This window comes from Idiotropiscis lumnitzeri, chromosome 11, assembly GCF_059441095.1.
Source record: "Idiotropiscis lumnitzeri isolate Australia: NSW breed Sydney's pygmy pipehorse chromosome 11, RoL_Ilum_1.0, whole genome shotgun sequence".
Lineage (NCBI taxonomy): Eukaryota > Metazoa > Chordata > Actinopteri > Syngnathiformes > Syngnathidae > Idiotropiscis > Idiotropiscis lumnitzeri.
This window is the reverse complement of record NC_142401.1, coordinates 11,236,937-11,257,918: the sequence shown is the minus strand read 5'-3', so window position 1 is coordinate 11,257,918 and position 20,982 is coordinate 11,236,937. Positions and strand designations below refer to the sequence as shown.

Sequence of the window (20,982 nt, the reverse complement as noted above, 5' to 3'; positions counted from 1 at the left end):
AAACAGTTTCTTCCCGAGAGCCATCTCCATGCTGAACTCTCACACACAATTACCCCTATCTTGTAGAACAGCAACATAATGTGTTTTTATTTATCCAATTTCATATTTATTTTCTATTTAATTATTTAATCTTTAATTAATCTAATTTATATATTTAATTAAATTATTGTTGTATTGCACTGGAGAGGGGAGCTCTCCAATCTCGTTGCACACCGAGTACAATGACAATAAAGGGCTTTCTGATTCTGATTGTACTTACTCAAGAGGCTCTGCAGTCAGAGATGACAGAAAACTGCAACGGTATTCTCAAATTCAAAGTGGAGTTCTTGTACCTGAAATGTTTACATTTTTAGGTTGATTCACATTACATGACTATATGCAGCTGTACTGTTTTGTTTTTTTTTCAGATTTCAGCAATGTTTCCCGTGAATGAGTCACCTTGTTCATTTGCGGTGATGCGACTGTCTGGCTTTTTGAATGGTCAAATGGAGTCAAATTTTATGAGCAGTTTAAATGATTCAAAAAGCCCTGTGAAAAGTCTGTCTGCCGAACCAAAAGAGATAGCATAAACAAAGGTATGTACCTGTAGCAAGTGGCAAACAGAATGTATTGAAATAAAAGTTGCATTTGTTTCCAAACATACTCAGTGTAAAGTAAAAAGTATGTTGCGTTGGCACTACTCTGACCAGTACAACAAAAAAAGTTACTTAAGTAACAGAGCTCTATACTAACCACCTTTCATTGTCACAAATGAAACCAGTTATTTAGTCAAAATGGGTTTTACTGTACAAAACAGACACAGGGGGGTTAAAACAAAATAAACCTTTTACACCAAGAGGGAAAAAAACCCAACAATCTGTCACACTTACCAGTTCTTGTGCCCATAAGTAATCAGTTCATAAGATTTAGGACCCCATTTTCATAGGTTGGCGTACATGCATTTAATTTCTGTGCCGGGGCAAGTCAAGTTTACCGTGTTTGGGAATTGGGCAGACAGCGTTCAGACGGACTGAGGCCGTTTTCTACTATGTGCCCCCAACGCACCTGAAAATGTTTGTGAGAGAAAGTCGACTTAAATTTAGACCAGCTCAGAGCAGGTCTAAGTTGTGGCACAGGTGGTGGATGTCATCGGATTTAATTTAGAAATATGACTATGCATGCTTGCATCAATCCCTCACAATCATTGTAGAAATCAATTCATTGAACAAATTATCATCATCTAAAATAAATTTTTTAAAGTAGCCCCTTTCCTCCAGTGCAGCAAAACTATGGGTTGAGTGTGCGGAATTTCAAAGGAATTAAGGGAGCAGTTTCCATCGGATGGCAAACATGGCTGTGTTCCCTCCCCACTTTCTAGCTGCGCCTAAATTCCAAAATACTGAGCACGAAAATAGGGCCCTCCCAGACTAACAGAGGAGTGGTTTAATAGTTAAATTAAACACCATTCAGACATTTAAATTGTATTTTGCACCCAGGGGTGCAGATGGAAATAGTAACATTAGCTACACATGAAATACAATGAAAGTTGTTCACATTATTTTACCTATCGGGCTCTACTATGACATACACTACTCGCAAAAAGACAGTAAAGTGTGGTTCTTGGGTGGAATTTGAGGAAGAACCTAAATTGCACTACAACCTTTCCAGGTGAAATGTATTTAGCCTTCTCCTTGTCCAAGTGTTCAGTGTTTCAGTACTTTCGGCATGACTTGCTGTTCTCTAACAAGTAGCTGCAGGGCAAAATTGACGTGTTGGATCCAACTTTAGAGATGGTCTAAACTAAGCTGTAAAGTTTATAGTGCATTTTAGTTTTCTCCTGAAATATCACCCAGGAACTGGATATGCCTAACTTTTCGAGAGTAGTGTAATTTGCAAGCTAATTATAATGCAAAAACATGACTAGTTTTCTCCCAGATATTCTCAGTCAGTCATGACTAGTTAGTTCAACTTGAAGAAAAAGGACCTCAAAGAAAAGGAATGTAAACATTGCATAATAGGGCAGGATTTGTCCGATCTCGGTGTTCAGAAAAAAAAGAATTCCCTGCATTTAAGCCCCCATTAGCAGGAGAAGCTTGCGGGTGGGGGGCCCTCAGAAGATACCAGTGGGCAGCTCCTTGCTAAACATGCCATCAAAGTCCAGTTCCATACTCATGAGATCGTCCTCCACACTCTCCAGTGCCCACTGGTGGTCAGTCAGTTCCAGGGCCTCCCATTCCGCCTGGAATAAAGGACAAATGTCCCATTAGATCGCCACCAAAGCCCATCTAGAGTTTGAGCTGATGTCATCATGCCAGACCTTAACCTGCCACATCAGTTTAGCAAACATCCAACTATTCTTTTTCTGTGGCTTTTGTTTAAAAGAAGGACTAGCCTCAACAACGAAGTGAAGAGAGGACTAGCCACCTGATGCGAAGGAGACCGAATTTGCCAGCTATCGCCGCCATAATATCTTTTTGAAGGACATAAATGAAACCTGACATGGGGAGGAGTGTCATCTAAATTCGGGCAATACTTGACAACGCATACTGTGTTTTTATAGCAAAATTTTGCCACTTGCTGTGTGTGAGTGAAAATGACATTGCAGTGGATCAGGGCGCAGGTAACGACCAATCACGGCTCAACTATTAAATGCGATATCAGCAAAATCAGAAAACAGGTGAGCTGTGATTGGTCATTACATAATCAACTGTGACATCATTTTCAATTTGTCAACACCTTGATGCAATTTCACACATTCTTGGGTATTATAAACCAATTTAGTAAATACCTTGAAGGCTTTATTTGTGTCTGCAGGCATGGCCATGGCTGCCCCACTCATCTGCTCCTGCATTATCCTTGACTGATCTGCACCTGTTAAGATAGAAGCACATTTCAACAACTCCTTCTCCACTGAAGTCACATTTTAACACCAATCACAAATGTATTGACACCTAAGTAGATGTGTTACCATTATCTTGGCCAAGGATTAATGAGTACATGCTCCGCAGTCCGAAGACATTCAGGAAATACCACGATGCTGAGCTCACCCTGAATTGTCAAAGAACACGCATACCAAATGACAATCCCAATAAATGTGTTGCTAGCTGGTGTATGACCTTACCAGGAAGCATCCAGTGACAGCAACTCTATTCCTTGTTGCAGCATGGGCTTGAAGCGCAACGTGAGTGGGAAGGGGACCTTTGCTGAGTGAATGAAGCACAGAAAGCGCTCAACGTCGCATCTTGTTGTAAAATACACACACGCAGTCATGAGTGAGAGTGTCAAACAAGGCACAATTGAAAAATCATTACTCGTTACAAATCCTGAAAAGGTCCAGTTGATCCAGCCTCCGATCAGGATCATGGGAAGCACGTTGGTAACATTTCCTTTCATCATGTCTGTCAGCATGCTGGGATCTGCAAGTGTAGATAAGCAGCGCGATAAGAGACGAGACATTCTTATGTTTGCTCTTTTAAAAGGAAAACGTGTTTTTAGTTCTATGTATGAAGTAATAGATGAGCTGTGATAAGCTATCAAGTCTGAATATCAGAAGTGCCATCTTTCACATAGTAGTTATGACCATATTAACGCATTTACTGCCATTGACGGATAAAGACGTCAACTTTTTTTTTTTTTTACTTGGCTGGTAGTGAATGATTTCATAATCCATCCACTTACTATTCATGGTAAAGTGTGACAATAACCGAAACTTAACTGCAACAGAGGAAATGGTTTGGCGGCTCGGAACAATAAAAAAAAAAAAAAAAAAAACATCCTTTTTTTTTTTTTATCTTCATCAACTACATACACTAATTTTACCAAGAAGATGCTAACATAAGTAGCATGTAGCCGAAAGCATAATAACTGCGACCATGGAAGTGTTTGTTTTTTTTAATTACCAGTCATTGGCGATGGCGGAACAACCTTTCTTTTTGTTTTCTTGAAGAATCCATCTTCTTGATTATTGAAGTAGAACTTCCTCATTAAGAAAGACTAAAAAAAACGGTACAATGATATAATTTTAGTGCAATGCCATGAAAATACGAATCGTAACCCCCCCAAAAATATACTTGTGTTGACTGATATTTGCGGGTTATACCTTGAATATACATGTCATAGTGATTCATTTGACAATACTTTTATTATTGTGATTGCATTTTGCAGTGGAAACAAACTGCAATGAGTCTCACACAAATGAAAAGCAGCAAGTACGATGGCAACTGAGCATGCCTTCTTGTAAGATGTCAACATTCTTTCATCGTTGTGCAAACTAGTTTATCGCGCTCCATTTGGAAACCCAAAATGTCATATTTACAATAAATATTTAGCTTTTGATCTGCTAGTTGAATATGTAATGCCGGATATGACTGGTGGTCATAACTTAAAGACGTAATAAATTGAAAATTACAATTTGGAACAATCTTAGCAGTGATATTTTTCACCTTTCTTTTACAGGGAATTTTTCAAAGCCCCGTTGCTCAATCCACAACGGTGTAGAGTAGAGCTGTGCAATAGAACAATGTTGCTACACTGATGTTGTTAGTGTCTGAGACGGTCGCGTTTTGATTAGGTCCTCCTTGTGCCTCGATCTCCAGCCATGATATGCTCAATCAAACGTGTTACTCTAATGTAACAATTGGATTAAGCGCAGGTTGATTGGTTATACTTAGAGAGTGGGGTGCAAGGATTACGAGATATTGTTTCAGCTCTTATGTTACACAGGTCACTCGTGAGCGGAGTTCAGTAAACAGCGTCTGTGCTGTTTGCATGCACTCCAAGAGAGTATTACTTTGTGAGTTTTTGAGCGATTCAAACAATTTTGGACATCCTACTCCTCAGAGGCAATAGTAACATTGTATGAAAAATGAATTAAGGTTAAAGTAACTGCAGCAACGTTCACATCAACTACTTCTATATAAAATGTGTTTTATAAATAAATGGAGAAAAGACACCAGGAAAATAGCCATTCATTTAATGTAAGTACCAAAGTATATCGGGTAACATATCGTTATCCTGTTTCAAAATTAGCTACGTGTCGCATCTATATATAAAGTTGTACTATATTGTATATACGATTGCATCTTAATCACACAGCACATGTATATAAAACATCCTCTGATGTCCTCACTTATGAAATGTGTGTTAATACTTTATATACAACACAAACCAAGATACTGTACGTACTTGTTTAGGAATGTATTTTCCATTTTCTCTGAGGATTCTGCTCCGAATGAGGACCTGGCTGGAATGAACATGAACAGACGGTCAATAGACTGTAGTGTGCGTGTTTATTGAATTGAAATGAAGAGCAGGTGTTTAAGTGCTTGAAATGGCTTACCTGTCAGACACCTGCTCTAAAGTCAACTTTTTGTCACTTTGAAGAAGAATGGACACATAGTGACGGATGACGCCGACGAGAAAGGTGATGAAGACAATGGGCAACACCACCCACAGTCGGATGTTGGAGTCCAGCAGGAGCTCTGGCTCCGCCATTCAGCCTGCTAATAGTCTGCAAAGACAAAGCGGACGTCGTGTGTGATCATATGCATGCAGACATCAAATATGCTTGTACTTTGGTTATTGATGAAAAAATGGGATGCCTGGTGCACCAAGACAGAAACCGGTGTCGTATATGATGCTAACGGTCGGCTAACATTAGCCAACCGCCTACCTTTCCTTCTTTTCTGGTGAGCGGACACGATTGCTTTATTGACGCGGCGCACACCACGAGTGATGTTTCTCCGGTGTGGAATCCACAACCTGTAAAGCAGTCGAATTAACGGGTCAAAACATGTCAAAGATTTGACAGCCGTTTAATGCCATTGCGTTGTTGAGGAGATAAGCACTCAAGGTTGTCGTGTTTCCTCCCTAGCTGTAGATGGCTGTAGCGAACGTGTGGTGCTTTGCGTTGCAGTTTCGGGTAGTAGAAGAAGAAGAGCTTTTTCCGTCTTCGCACCGGAAGTGTACTTGAAGATCTCTCCCAGGCATAAAGGTCCATTAGCAGATGGTATGTGATGGTGTCTGTCACATGTATTTATCATATTTTAAAATTAAGTATTCAGAGCTCTTTCTTTAATGGTGCGACAACGTAAAAATGCCGGACTCTCGATTATTTTTTTCGGCTAATGACGCACGCATGTTGTATCAGACATGTTTCACAATGCTGACGGTGTTAGACCTAATTTGTTTTGTATGAAGTAGTTGCTTCGAATCATTGGAGCTGTTCTACTGTATTTATTCGTTGTACGAATTCGCAAATGTTTGAGGATATCGGGCGATCCTCGTTTTCTTACGGTACTGACATACGACGTGTCGCAGTTACGAACGGTTCGTGCTGCGACGTCACATCATTGGCGTAAGTATACGTCATCACACTGCACAAGGAGGCACGCTCATTTGCTGCCGTGTTTCAAATTTTCCATTCTATTGTTTTAGCTTAGAATTGTTTTTTTTTTATCACAAGTCCTGTACAAATCCCATGTACAATGAAGTAGTTGGACTGCTTTTCTTTGGAAGAACTTTATTTGACAGGAATACATCAGAACCCATTCCCTGTATTCCATAGGGATTTCAGGTATTTGTATTTGCTTTGTACTATTACAGAGTTCACGCATGGAACAAATTAGGCAAGGGGCCAGAAGTTTTTTATTTTGCTCTAGATCCAAATCCGTAAACAGAGAACAGCTCAGCATCTGGTTACTGATGTGTCCAGGCTATGATGTACTTTTGGGCGCGATGGAAAAGTGACTTGAATAACAGTGCAGATTGAAAGAAAGTTCCACACCGTCCAGCATCATAAATTGAATGTAACATATGCCATTAGTGTTTTTATATGATCATTTAGAGTATCAAAACTCTTCTTTTTCTAAAAAGGAGGCAAACTATTGATTTTACACTTGCAAAAAGATGCAAGCTTAGAAACAATTGAACTTTAGTGGCTGTGTTTTGGCCGCTTGATTTATGTTTGTTTATTTTAGTTTTTTAGCTGAAAACCACCGTTAAAGACATATTTTTCCCATTACAGTTTATAGGTCAAACATTTTCCTGTCCAATAGAGCATGGGAGCTGATAAAAGGTAAATATCCTCCAATAGTATCACAAACCCGTGTCTGTATATTCTTTGCAGCCGCGGCATGACTCTCCATTCCTCTGGTTTTATTTCAGGCCCAGTCGCGGAGAACGCAGTGGAAGATATGGCTCAGATGGCCCGAGAGATGATCCGCATAGGCGCGACAAGCATAGTCGTGATGCTGACAGAGATTACAAGCGTCAGTGGGGCGATGACAGAGCTAGAGATCGCTTTGACGACTCCAGGGACAGTCGAGAGGTGAGCATATTGTGGACACTCGTGTGATTTCCTTTTCCTATATCTACGTGATATATGTTTGCTGCAGAGGGGTCGAAAACGCCACAACAGTGACAGATCAGATGATGAATATGATGGCGACTATGCAGACCACGACTACAGAGGAGAGCAGGATGAGGAGGAAGAGGAGGAGGAGAACAAAACAATCATGCTCAGGGGTCTCACTCTTCATGTTACGGAGGAAGATGTATGTTCAAGTGTCACTCATGGTTTTGCAAGGAAAAACATGCACGGAGGCTGAGTTGCTCCTCCTCTACAAAGTGCAACTACTTTATTCCCTGCGTGTTGCCATGTTGCAGATCCGCTCAGCCCTGGAGAAGCTGCCAGGTCCCCAGCCGGTGGATGTGCGCTTGATGAAGAAAAGGACCGGTGAGTTACGTGTGTGTGCTCAGTAGAGCGTAGCGCTTTCACCTTCACAACTCTGGTCTCGTGCTCCTCCTTTGCGTCCAACCTTGATTGGTTTGTGCTGATATGACCAAGAATGAAGGTAACAGTATATACGTGCAGTGGAACCTCCAAAGTCAAATTTCCTCAAAATTGAACGTTGGGAATATGTATAATGTGAAAATCCCATCAAGGTGTTTTGCCTTTTCTTTTTGTGATACCAACACATTAGTGTATCATTGATGATAAAGTGTCATTATTCGCATAAACCTGGAAATGGAACTTTACTGTACAGCATAGAAAAGCATTTGGCTATTCAATGTCATATGAATAATAAAACTGATTAAATGTTAAAAAAAATATTTAATTTCTAATTTATTGTACTCTAAGTATCATGTAACTGTAGGCTTAGCCACTTAATTACAGTGGATATGAAACTTTTAAATAAACTGTCACAGTCAAACTCATGTCAAATGGGAGTCAGCACAATTATTTCCCCCCGTTTAGAAACTCTGATTAACCCCAATTATAGTTTAGATGTTCTAGTAGCCCCGGAGTCCAGAGCCCCAAAATAAAAATGTCTAAAAAAAAAAAAAAAAAGCATTTGAACAGGAGTGTATTGACTTTTTTTAATATACACTGTACTGACAGAGTTTCCAGTGAAACACAAAATTTTACTGTACAAAATATCAATTGTCTTCGAGTATGCGTTTTTTTATTTTATAATTTTTTTTTACAATATATTTTCGTTGTATTGACTTTCACAAATAAGAATGTGGTAATGTTTCTGAAAACAACATTGACTTGGATTGGTTGTATCTTTTTTAACTGATCCTTTCCATTCACTTTACATTTTATCAAATGGGAAATTTATTGAAATTGGAGGACCCTTGAAGACATCTAGCATCCCTAAACTGGTTTGTTCTTTGGAGCTTCCACTTTCTAAACCCTACCAGGGTTTTTTTATTTTATTTTTTATGATATGCCAACTCCACCACAACCCCCCAATTGACTTTGTTAAGCCCTCTCGCTCCCTCGTCTCGAGATTGAATACAACGAGACGCCCTTTGTGAGTTTGAACATTGCACCATAGCCATCTCACTAACACGCCTCCCGTCTATATTTGAATGCTGTCTCTAGGTATAAGCCGAGGTTTCGCCTTCGTGGACTTTTATCACTTGCAAGATTCTACCAAGTGGATGGAGACCAATCAGGTTGCCTCAACAATCACCAAGTTTAGAATTCTCTTGGCGATTAGAGCCCCGAGACCATGATGCTAATGCCATCTTATGTATATCAGAGGATGTTTTGTGATATCAGCCAAAACGAAAATGACGTAACTGCTCAGTTTGCTGTCTTTTCAAATTAAGCCGACACTGTTTTTATACTATTGAGAATTATTCAGTTGTGCGCTGCTGATAATATTGCTCGAAGAAAAACACATATTCTGCTCCAGCTCAGTCTCGTCTTCATTAAACACTGGTGACAGAGGAGCGAGCTGGCAGCAGTCCGGCCCCAAACACATCTGTTAAAAGAAAGAAATGAAAAATCGCGCACACACACTTTCTTGCCTCTTTTGTCTGTCTCTGTAGCCCCTTTTACACAGTCTAGAAAAAGCCATAATTTTCCCTGTGTCGCTGTTCTCTATAAGCAGTGCTGACACGGAATGGGAGGACAAAGCTGATCTGACAATTTTCCACCTTGAGTGAAGGAGGTGTGAACTTTTAACACCTCACACATACTTCACCCCTCTCTGTAGTGGTTAAAACAGATTTGTCACACCTAACACTGGCATTGAAATCACAGAATTAATTAAATCTGACTGTGGAATGCTGTGTTGCTGTAAGAAAGCACACAAAGTTGTAAGAATAACCCACTTCACTGGGGGTGGATAAATGCTTTTTTCTGTGGCGGCTCTGATATTTTGTGGGGTTTCTGTGTAAAAGAGGCTAATGTCTGCTCCCTTCCTCCCGATGGCACTCTGCCTAAACAGCGAGCGTTAGGCCAGCCACTCTTTCCCTCTCCCCGCCGCGCTCACTCGCGTGGAGAGTCGGAGGCAGGTGCCTCACCTGCCTCCATGGCGTGAACACGGGGAAATCTGAAATAACATGCAGCTCTTCACTCCACAGAATAAGCTGGTGATCCAGGGGAGAAACATCGCCGTGCACTACAGCAACAGGAAGCAGAGGTTTGACAACTGGCTTTGCAGCACTGTGAGTGTCTTTTAATGCACACCTTGTTTCCGATTTGTCACGTACAAATAATTTGTTAAATGGTGACCTTTCTTTTTCCCCACAGTGCGGTCTTTACAATTTCCGGAAGAGGCTGAAGTGTTTTAGGTGTGGCACAGTCAAAATTGGTGAGTTGACACTAAGCTAACGAAATAACTAGAACAAAAAATCCAAAAACATTTTCATTAGTGCTTTTTAAAAAAAAAAATGGAAACTAACTGAAATTACAATTTATGTTAATAAAACAAACTAAAACTAGAATTTTTGCAAAAATGTCCTTTGTTTTCATCTTTGTTAAATAAATAATATACATGATCTTTTGGGGTTGATTTTAAATGTGCATATTTCGATATTGCTGTAGTCCATAAAGAAGGAAGGAAGGTCAAACAGTCATTTGAGAATTAAGTTTACGTTTATAACACAGTGACCTTTGTTTATGTTTCACTCACCTGGCTCTTCATGTATTTTAAAAATAAAACTATTACTAAAGCTAACAAAAACTAAACTGAAACTAAAGCATTTCAACAAAACTAATGCTTTCCGTGAATTTGGAATCTAATTAAAAAAAAAGTTCCATTGCTAATATTGAGTATTACGTTACATCGACCATCTCTACTGATTGTGAAGGTCCTGGCAAGATTACATTGACATGGCAGCATAAAGTTGGACAAAAAAAAAATAGAATCAACATGTACTGGAAGCAGTAATTCTAAAAACGACTTTCCTTTTCCCTTTTAAGATATCTGACAGACGTGTAATGAGAAGGGAACACGAAGGCGTTTGCGGTGTGTCATACTGTCACCTTGTGGTGTTTTGTAGATATTGATAGAATTAATAACATTTAATAAGGATATGGAACACAATTTGCAGTCACATTACATTCTATTTCATTTTGCTATAACTGGTGGTGGCATCGCAAAACTCAACGCCATCTTTAGCTGCTTACTGAGCTAAAATCTTTTGAGACGTCAAGTGTGACCTCGTGCAGAACGGTGGTTCAGGCTCTGAAGAAGAACAGTAACGATTTGTTATTCGTCCATGTAGATGGAGATGCAGGAACTGGTTTAAATGCAGAGTCTCAGCAGTCGTGGGAATACAGTGGGGACAGTGAGTGCCATTTTCTTTTCCCTTACATCTCTCATCCATTCACCCAGCGTACGTTTTCCTGACTGCCTATTGTGTTGACAGCAATAATTCTGAGGAACCTTCCCCCTGTGTGCACTGTTGATGAGATTTTGAAGACTTTGGCTCCCTTCGCCAACTTGTCTCCATGCAACATCCGCTTAATCAAAGACAAGCAGACCGGACACAATCGAGGCTTTAGCTTTGTTCAGCTCTCCTCTCCCTTGGTGCGTTATCTTAGTAATTATGTTATTCCTGCATACAGTTTCAACTCACAGGCTAAAACATTAAGCACCTGCACAGTCTAATGAGATTTTATATAAGAGCTACGCAGGTCTGCTTAATGTTTTAGCTTGTTAGCACGCATACAAGTATGACAATGTTGTACCTTTGTCCTCACTTAGGAAGCTTCGCAGCTGCTCACCATTCTCCAGAGCCTCCAGCCACCTCTGAAGATTGATGATAAAACCATTGCTGTGGATTATGCTAAGAGTGCAAGAAAGTAAGGGATCACACACACACATTTAAATTTGATGGTGTAACTCAATGAATTAGAATACTACAGAGGAGTTAATTTATTCCAGTAGTTAAATTCAAAAAGCGAAACTCATATTAAGCGGATTCATCAGACACGGTTGAAAATTATTGTCAGAAGGTAAATGAATGCCCAATTTCTATTTTCAACATCACTTTGATTTAGGGCGACTGCTTACAATTATTTTAATGATCGATTAATCAGTTGATTATTTGGTCATTTAATTAATTAATTGTATTTAAATAAAAAATAATACTCCAATTCATTAAAAAAAAAACAAGACTAGACATTATTTCAAATTGACAAAATGAAGAAATTAAATCATGATATTTAGGAGTTGTTCAGACTGCCCCGCTTGGCCCCAATGCTAGTGGACTATAACTGATAATAGTGAAAGCAAATTCTGTCAACTGCATCGTTACCTGGTTATGCGCCATAAGTACCGAATGAACCAACCCCTCACAGGTCAGTTTAACAACTTCTATATTGTGGTGGTGTGCAACATTTCCAAAAAACATTTCAAAGAAGTCCATTGGTATAAAGTGAATGGAATGTTCAATTTATTGCGTTAGGCAGAAGCACATGCTTCTTCTGCACATTATGACGACGATTGAAACAAGGCAATCCAAAATACCCAACAAGTGTCACGTCTTTTCTTTTGTCAGAGAATCGTCGCAGGCGGATGCGATCAGGACCAGTGCGCTTTCAGTTGCCAGCACAGCCATAGCTGCAGCCCAGTGGTCAGCCAGCCAGGTACAGGACCTCGAAACAAACATTGGTGTTTTGGATACGTCATAATAAACAGAGGCACCAATTCTACCTTGCCTGCTCTGTTATTGGCTATTCTTTCTCTCTGAAGGTGAAGCAAGGTTCAGGTGCCGCCAGTGACGTCATGAACCCTCTGGAGAGCTACGCACAGGTCAGTTTCTACTTCCGTTTGCTAGTATTTACTCCCCAGACCAGTTTAGACCCTTTTTTAATACCTGTAAAAAGACGTGCAAATTCGCTCGACATTGTTATATTGCATGTGTAATTGACATTTTGAGCCCAAATGTAAATAAACTGTACCACAAACTGTGACCCGAAACAGTTTTAGAATTTTAAACACATTTTTGCATTACTGTCAAAATGTAAATACACATGCAGTAAAAACTTTGTGATGTTATGGCAATCATTACAGAAAAAAAATTTAAAAGGTGAATCCTTTACAGTTTATAGGTGAGGATCGGTTCTGGCTAATAAGTTATGGTAATTTCTTTATAGTATGCCACAAATATATGCATGTGATTACTGACCATCTGAGTAACTAGGTGCCTTTTGGGACTTTGTCATTTTCAGCTAATTGAAAATGGCAAAGTTTTTTTTTTTTAAATGCTCTTTAACTCATGTATTCAAACTACATTTGAAAATTTTACTTATGAAGAAATGCTTGGTGTTGTGAACATCCATTCCCTGCAATTCCACCCTAGATTTGCCCATGATTGTTAACCAAAATCAATTCATTCCCACCATAGGGACAGAATTTTCAAGCATGGCAGCAGCAACATGAAGGATTGCCTCCTGCCACTGGTGATGGATTGCTGGGAGGTAATAATGTTTTTTATCACTTAAAAAAAAAAAATGGGATCGCTAAATGCACCTCTGCCATTTGTCTGCAGCTGCTCCGGGTATGAAGAATATACTCCCTCCAGGTTTAATCTTGCCTCAAGTTTTCCAACCTGTCATTATCAACCCTGCCATGCATGTGAGACATTTCTTAATTATTTAGTTAGTTACCGTACATTCTGCTCTTGTGTGCTTAATACTTGTGCTGTGTGTCACATCAGTTGGGAGGACCACTCGATGCAACCCAACTGGCTTCTAATTTTGTAACCCCGTCACTGGTCCCGACAGCAGCCAACGTCGCCATCCACAACACTGGAACTGGTAAGACGTCAGATATGAGGGAAAAAGTCATCCGTTTGTGTTTTGCATACATAACTAAAACTTTCTATGTGTCACCTGCAGCTGCCCCAGACACATCCACGTACCAGTATGATGAGGCTTCTGGTTACTACTACGATCCAAACACCGGCCTCTACTATGATCCTAACAGTCAGGTATGGGCATCGTGGCATGGGTGTTTGTAAATCTAGGATCTTTATATATCTTAACAAATCTAAACATGGACCTATTAGGTTTGTTTTTCCATGTCCACTGGGGTGTATTATGCTTATATCTTTTTTCATATTTTTAAATGGTTCCAGGGTGTTAATAATATTTGTGTGACATGCTTTCCATAAAAATACACCAAGGATCAAGAATAATTATTAGTACACACCGCAAAGTGAGCCACAGTAGGCTGAACTGCTGCCACCTCTTGAAAGTGACTCTGAGCACTCCAGAGACACTTTTTTTTTTATATATATATCTCAAAGTATGCAATCTGGATCAAATCCAGATTAAACATTTTCTCACCAATTACACATTCTAATGAGACACAAAATCTTTCCCCAAAATAAATACTGGTTTATCGGCACGGGCAACAAACAAAATCACTCCTATTATGCTTCTTGTGCACTTTAGTACTACTACAACGCTGAGACGCAGCAGTACGTCTACTGGGACAACGAGAAACACGCCTACGTTCCTGCGCCGCCTGCATCGGACTCAAAGAGCTCTGCCGCTTCCTCCTCAACAAGCAGCACCAGCAACAAGGAGCACAAAGAGAAGAAAGAAAAGCCCAAAAGCAAGTCGGCACAGCAGGTACGTACTAAACTGAATTTCAGGTTATTTTCCCTTGGGATCAATCAACTAATTCTGACATTTTCCGAATTCCAGATTGCAAAGGACATGGAGCGTTGGGCAAAGACCTTAAATAAGCAAAAGGAAAGTTTTAAAAGCAATTTTCAAGCAGTGGGGACGCCCAGAGATGAGGACAAGAAAGAAGCTGCCGATGCGTGTTTCTCCATTTTTGAGAAGAAGGTAGTAGCATCCAAAAAGCCACGTGGCATGGGTAGATCTGAATTATTACCTGTGTATATTTTGAATAGATTTTAATGGTACTTGCTTACACTCTCAGCCGCCCGGGGCCTTTGAGATGCCGCCCCTTCTGACTGAGCAGTTCAAGCTTACAGAGCAAGATACTCCAGCTAAGGTTTGCTACCACCCCTACTCGTTTTCACTCACTTTAACCACAAAGACCTGAACTTTTATCCATTTGCTCCTTCTTAGAGTGCTCCAGTCGTCACTTGCGACAAGGACAGCGAACCCGAGGAGGGCGGATCGGATCGCAAAGTAGACGACAGCGGTATAATAACCGATTGGGCCAAGTTGGTTTGCCTCCTGTGTCGCCGGCAGTTCCCCAATAAAGAGGCTCTGCTGCGTCACCAGCAGCTCTCCGACCTTCACAAGGTGAGGATAGAGGAACAGCGGGTGATCCGCAAGTTGTCATGAATATTCTGAGCGGCGCCATCTGTTCAACGCTCGATGCTGCAAGACCGGATTGAAAATGAATGTTAGCTGTATAACCGCTGAACGGCATCAATGTGTATAACTAAAAACCTCTACCTTTATTACGGCAATAATGACCAGGTTGGATGCTTAAAAAACATTTTTTTCAGTTAATAGCTCTCTGAGTATTATTGTCTGATATAAAGGCAGAACATGTTTTTTGCAGGTGTACATCATGAGGAGGTTTCTGAGTGTCTGTGTTGATGTTTGGTACTTTAACTTTCTGTCTGTTTATTTTAGCAAAACCTGGAAATCCACAGACGGTCCCAGCTCTCTGAAGCCGAACTAGAGGACCTGGAGAGGAAAGAGTCTGAGGTATTTCATTTATTTTTTTTGATCGTTAGTAACATTAAGTATTTATGATACACTGACACTCCATATCCGAATATTTTATATGAAACAAAAATATTGTCAAACAAGAGCAAATCTAGTGTGACTTCATCTTTTTTTTATTTATTTTTTTTAATGCCATGCCATCAACATTCAAGGATACCTTAGACAATATTTACATGCTCTGCAGTCCGAAAATGATGAGTGAGTAAGCGTCCATTGTCAATATCACAGTTGAAATACAGAGACCGGGCTGCAGAGAGGAGAGAGAAGTACGGCGTTCCGGACCCTCCTAAGAAAATCTTCAAGCGGACAGCTCCAACAATGTTAGTACACCACATCACAGACAGAATTATGATGAATTAAAATACAATACTGTATGTCTTCAAGTACTTAGTAAAAGTACTACTTGTCCAGTAATTACATTATTACGAATATTGAACTGGTGTGACCCGCACCAGGCATTGCCAGGTAATCATGTTTTTGAATAGTGTTGAGATTAGCCAAATCCTTTTCTGTGGAAGTCGTTTATTTTGAAGTATTCTGGTAAATTAGATGACGTTGAAGCCCATTATCCATGGGAGAAAGGCATTGGGCCATCCCAGCCAAGAATTTAAAACAGAACGGATCAACGCAATACTTCTAGCGTGCACACAATCATCAACGCATGTTACATAGATAGCCAAGTTATTTCACATAACCCAACCACCTTCACATGAGGCCGATCAATAGTATTAGCTAGCAGACAAACTAACGTGACCTCACAAAATGGGCAAACAAGTATGAGCGCTAGCATGTTACACAATTCTTGCACATACAATTATTAATGTTAGGGAACAAGGCAAATCGTATCGGCAAGGTCGCTGCAGGAGAGAAACATCACTGAATCTCACCTAACAACAGCAAGATTCCACCAGATGGCACTAAAGTTGTGTAGTGGACTCTACTTATTTTAAATTACATTTTAAGGTAAAGTAAATCCATTAAAATAAGAAAAAAAAAATCCTATTAAAAGTATCCATTTTAAATGAAATCTGAGTTCAAGGAAAAATGTATTTAAAAAAAAAAAATCATTCAAATTGTAGCTATACAATTTTCAAATGACAAATTTTAAGTGCTGTTGTACTGAAGTCTTTCCCTATTGCGTCCATCTCCAGCGGACATTATGAGCAGCCCACCAAAGATGGCCTGACGAGCGATAATATCGGGAACAAGATGCTGCAAGCCATGGGCTGGCAGGAAGGCAAAGGCTTGGGACGCCATCAGCAGGGCATCACTGTGCCTATCTCAGTGCGTGCTTTCCTAACACCTCTTTGCACAGATGTTCTCCACATCTTCCCTTTCCCTCACAAAGCAATTAGTGCCGTTACCTGAGGGACGTGTGCACTGTGTCTCCTCGAATGATTGTCTTCATGTCTGCTCGCAGGCTTCCTTAAGGACCAAGGGCACCGGCTTGGGAATTAAAGGAAGCACCGTGGAAATGCCGGCATCGGGCAACTACAAGGATTCCGTCCGTAAAGCCATGTTTGCGCGCTTCGCTGACATGGACTGACCAACGCAACCTTAACCTGTTTATGTAAACAATTCCTATCGGTTTATCATGTTCACGGTTACACTTATCCCTGCAGGGGGGTAAAGGGCCGATTAGTCATTATACAATATAGACAACCATTCATACTCAGATGTGCATCCTTAATCACTGAGCGGTTATCGGTCCTATGTGACAATGTACAGCTGAATTCACATTCTATATTTGTAATGGCATTTTCTACTACATGTTTTTTTTTTTTCAGTTGCACAAACATGTACATGGGTTTGTAAAGAAGATTGTAAGATTCCTTAGCAACATGATAATTAAAAAAAAAAAGAAAATTGGGTCGCTATTGTGTTTTAATTTCTCTCATCCGGTGTTTAAACATAGGTTGTGCACAAAAACACTCCCTGATTTTAAACAGATATAAAATGTAACTTAATTGGTATATTCTTTCACACTTTGTAGCTACCGATGATTTTCACATAATTTCACATGTATAATAGTGAAGCTTGAAATGTAGATTTTGCTGCTTTATTCATATTCCACAAAAGCAATAATAATCAGAATGTCACGTTTAGACTGGTAGAGTTGCATAGAACATATTGTAAAGAATATATTTGGGGTGATTTCCCCTTGAAGATTTTTGCTTCTGCCGCAACCGTGATCTTTTTACCTCTCCCACCGTGACATGGGTGATGATGGGGAACGAGCATCAACATTGTGTCAAGGCAAATGTTTTTCCTTGCTCATTGGAACACTGGGGTGGTTGGAGACCTCCAACCACCTCTAATCCCTTCCCTGTTGATTATGGCTCAAGCACAAACTGAGCCGTGCCGCTGCGTCTCAAAGGGACACTCGTGAATGCCCGCTCAGTTTTCAGCATGGCACCGCAATGCTCAGCTTAACAGAATCTGTGCCAGTTGACTAAGCCCCGTTTGCATAATACAGTCGGCGCACAAACTTGTTCTGTACAAGGGATACTTATTAGTGTACAATCATGTCCCAAGAAGAAGAGAAGTAGATCAAAATAAGAGTTGCCTTTGCAGTTCTTAATGGGATTAAAGTAAAAATCAAAGATTCAAGTATTTATTGTTTTGCAGATAAGAGGCAAAAACAGTCAAAAAAAATATGGCAATATTGCCTCGTTTTTCTGGTGTATTGATTTTTGTTTGTATTTATTTTCCTTTTTTTTATTGAAACAGTTTGGGCAGAAAAAAACAGACACCCCTGTTAGAATGGTTTGATTTTATTTTGTGTCTTGGCAGTTTAGCTTCCAGTCATTTGTGTCTTTTTTTTTTTTGTCCAATCAGATTTGAGCTTCATATCTGTTTCCATGCAAATGTTATCTGCCGCAAGCCTTTTAATGATCCCGAGTGCTAATATCAAACATACACACAGATGAAATAGCTATTTCTTTGTTTAGCTAATCAGATTTTAGAATCACCACCCTTCGAGGCTCTGAGTGATGTCGGCATTTTCCGTCCTCTGATTGGTTCAGCTAAAGATTCTGCTGTATTCATTTCATCCCTATGATTGGTTGATCTTAATATGCTCACAAAGATTGATTCCAGGCAAAAGGAGACCTCATGTCTGTCCATTAGCATCTCCGGAAGATAGGCCTTCGTAGTATTTTATTTACTGTTTTTATATTAATAAACTGGCTGTGAACTGCTATATTGTTGCGTAGCAGAAGTGATATATTGAACGATAGTAGTTAAAGAGAATCCTGGGCAGGAGGCCACACTGAGTGAAATTGAGTAAAAAAAAAAAGAAAATCTCCCAGATGATTGAAGTGTGACGAGAATAACAAACTCCCTGCACCCTCTGCTCTGACAGATGTCTTCTCTTGATAGACGCCTCACAAACACACTGATTACTCTCGCTCTTTTGTATTATGTAATAATGACACTGACAACATGTCGTCTTGCTTTTTTTTAAGTCCTTACGAACTGATGAATGTTGAAATCTTCTGTGGCATGGACAAAGAATGTTACAACAGCCGAACTTTCGGTGATAAAGTATTAGCACGTCAAAGGTGTTTTCCATTAATTGTTAGCAATAAGCTAGAATTCTTTTTTTTTTTTTAATTTTCTATTTTATTTAGTTATTTTAAAAATACAGGCTGTGTTTTTCTTTGATCTACCCATTCGATCTAAATTATGCTGAATGTTTGTGCTATGGTTCTGATTACTCTTCTGTTTTCTTTTGTGTTTAAAATGAATCGCTTTTGCACCACAGAAAGCTCAGTTTTTTCTCTAACCAGTATAAAAGTACTCGTCACAGGCAAAGACCCACATGTGCAAATGAGCGTCGAATATTCAATATATGACGCCCAAGAGCATCAAAACGCACTTGTGAATCACATGAAAAATGGAAAAAAAATATTCTAAGTCCTTCATCCGATTCTTATGTAAATAAAAGCTGAAATGTGTATCTATTGGCTCATATTATTATCTTTTTTTTTTTTTTTTGCGAGTCAAATCCACCAAGGTGAGTCATGCTCCTACCTAAGGCATATAAAGATGATTCACCAATTCATGGAGTGCTTTCTTTGCCGACTCTCTGGAAAATTACATAACCGCACCATGCTGCTTCACTTGTTGCGCTGGACAATGGCGACAACTGGCTCGTCTCTGCCACATGATGAATGTGCAGGGCCAGTGACCTTAATTGAGTGTGATGGCAGCACCTTCGAGCCTGGCTCAGCAAAAATGAACTCAATGGGTGAATTGGTCTGTGATGAGATCTTTTCTTCCTTTATGTTGAATTGTCTGAAGGCCATATACCAACGTTAAGACGCCTTAAAAACATAACACAACTGACGGACGCTTTATGCTCCCACAGACAGTGTAATTCCACTTTTTAAACCTGCCTTTGAAGCGTATTAATCCACTTATGCTTAATTTTGCGCTGAGTTGACTCACCTCCCAGAAGTTACAAGCACTATTTGTTTCCAACACAGTCTTTTTCTGCTTTTGTGGTCATGTGTGCTTACTGCAAGGGTGTCAGCTGAACTACTTCAAACGTCATTGCGTCAATCACACATAAAATCAGTGTTTATTTATTTTGACAACTGAAATGTCATTGTAGGCATATTTCTTCCCCACACAACTGAAACTGTGGCAGAACATCCACTTCGGGAAAATATTTTTTAAAAAACACTTGTTTGCTCACAATTGGGTATGTTCAAGAGTAGGCGGCAGAAACGATTCAGAAGTGACGTGGAATTAGCAAAGTCTCTGCTAGACTGGTATGTGTTACCTCTTTTTTATTTCAATTGCTTGTACAATTAAAAAAATGATAACATATACTGTAGTATTAAAGTAACACTCATTACAAATAAATAATGCTCCTAACTTAGCAGCTGTGGCTAATGTCAGCTTGTTTACAGTGCTAATGCTAGCTTAGTACGTATTACTGAATTGCTATTTGGTTGAAGCTATACAAGTGTTTTCTGGGACTTTTTATCCTGACCGTGCTTTCTTACCTGCATTTACTTTGTTTGTAATGATGAATCACCATGTCTCTCTAACAAATGAGAGGAACATATTAATCAAAGACTTGAAGGTGAATGATTATTAGTGAGGTGAGGCTGCCATTAGTTTTAACGCTAACTCTTAAACAACTGTCTTTGATATTTTTTTTATCACAGATCATAAAGTATATTACACTTTTGGCCACTTGTGATTACAACTTCCATCACCATGATGACAATGGAGGGAGCAAAGGGGTTTGGGATGTGACAAAAAATGGTGGAAGCAGAGCCCAGATCGAGCGCCCAAAAAGGTACTAGAAACATTTTTTTATACCTGGAGGCAGCACTTCATGACATCACCAGGCAACCAAGTATGTGCCGCTTATCAGAAGCTTGCGCTGTTTGCAAACGGTAATGAGCACGTCCAAGAAAACTCAATGCAGTCGATCACTTCGGAATGGGGTTTCATATTACTATTCAGATAACTAAAAAATGACATGGCGATGTCTTGATCTGAGGGGAACTATAGATGAT

At 39.7% G+C, this 20,982-nt stretch overlaps 2 protein-coding genes across 4 annotated transcripts; one reads left to right on the top strand and one right to left on the bottom strand.

Annotated features, from left to right (window-relative positions):
* Positions 1 to 750: 750 nt before the first annotated feature.
* Positions 751 to 5,894, bottom strand: emc3 (ER membrane protein complex subunit 3). Its single transcript, XM_088308626.1, has 9 exons — positions 5,651 to 5,894; positions 5,318 to 5,488; positions 5,164 to 5,221; positions 3,879 to 3,972; positions 3,291 to 3,395; positions 3,101 to 3,182; positions 2,948 to 3,027; positions 2,768 to 2,850; positions 751 to 2,218 (listed from the first exon to the last, which is right to left on the bottom strand). Exons 2-9 carry the CDS (start codon positions 5,470 to 5,472, stop codon positions 2,090 to 2,092), a joined length of 786 nt encoding a protein of 261 aa, XP_088164752.1. The 5' UTR covers positions 5,473 to 5,488; positions 5,651 to 5,894; the 3' UTR covers positions 751 to 2,089.
* Positions 5,878 to 17,311, top strand: LOC148327392 (RNA-binding protein 5-like). 3 transcript variants are annotated; one of them, XM_088308623.1, is made up of 25 exons: positions 5,878 to 5,986; positions 7,004 to 7,054; positions 7,144 to 7,306; positions 7,374 to 7,532; positions 7,645 to 7,714; positions 8,870 to 8,943; positions 9,859 to 9,942; positions 10,028 to 10,088; positions 11,005 to 11,067; positions 11,149 to 11,309; positions 11,487 to 11,584; positions 12,283 to 12,370; positions 12,477 to 12,536; positions 13,132 to 13,204; positions 13,276 to 13,361; positions 13,444 to 13,543; positions 13,625 to 13,716; positions 14,183 to 14,362; positions 14,438 to 14,581; positions 14,679 to 14,753; positions 14,831 to 15,010; positions 15,350 to 15,424; positions 15,674 to 15,765; positions 16,597 to 16,729; positions 16,866 to 17,311. In XM_088308623.1, exons 2-25 carry the CDS (start codon positions 7,038 to 7,040, stop codon positions 16,989 to 16,991), a joined length of 2,454 nt encoding a protein of 817 aa, XP_088164749.1. In that variant the 5' UTR covers positions 5,878 to 5,986; positions 7,004 to 7,037; the 3' UTR covers positions 16,992 to 17,311. The 3 variants fall into 3 exon arrangements, with proteins under 3 accessions (XP_088164749.1, XP_088164750.1, XP_088164751.1); XM_088308624.1 differs by lacking the exon at positions 5,878 to 5,986 and adding an exon at positions 5,997 to 6,334; XM_088308625.1 differs by lacking the exon at positions 5,878 to 5,986 and adding an exon at positions 6,451 to 6,553.
* The last annotated feature ends 3,671 nt before the right edge of the window (positions 17,312 to 20,982 follow it).

Excerpts from the sequence above, each read along its gene's own strand:
- LOC148327392 (XM_088308623.1), top strand. Across the intron at positions 9,943-10,027 it reads ACAACTGGCTTTGCAGCACT|TGCGGTCTTTACAATTTCCG; the intron begins GTGAGTGTCTTT and ends TTTTCCCCACAG. Across the intron at positions 13,717-14,182 it reads ACTATGATCCTAACAGTCAG|TACTACTACAACGCTGAGAC; the intron begins GTATGGGCATCG and ends TGTGCACTTTAG.
- emc3 (XM_088308626.1), bottom strand. The coding sequence starts at position 5,472 with ATGGCGGAGCCAGAGCTCCTGCTGGACTCCAACATCCGACTGTGGGTG. Across the intron at positions 3,396-3,878 it reads TCCGCCATCGCCAATGACTG|ATCCCAGCATGCTGACAGAC; the intron begins GTAATTAAAAAA and ends CTACACTTGCAG. Across the intron at positions 2,851-2,947 it reads AATCCTTGGCCAAGATAATG|GTGCAGATCAGTCAAGGATA; the intron begins GTAACACATCTA and ends CTATCTTAACAG.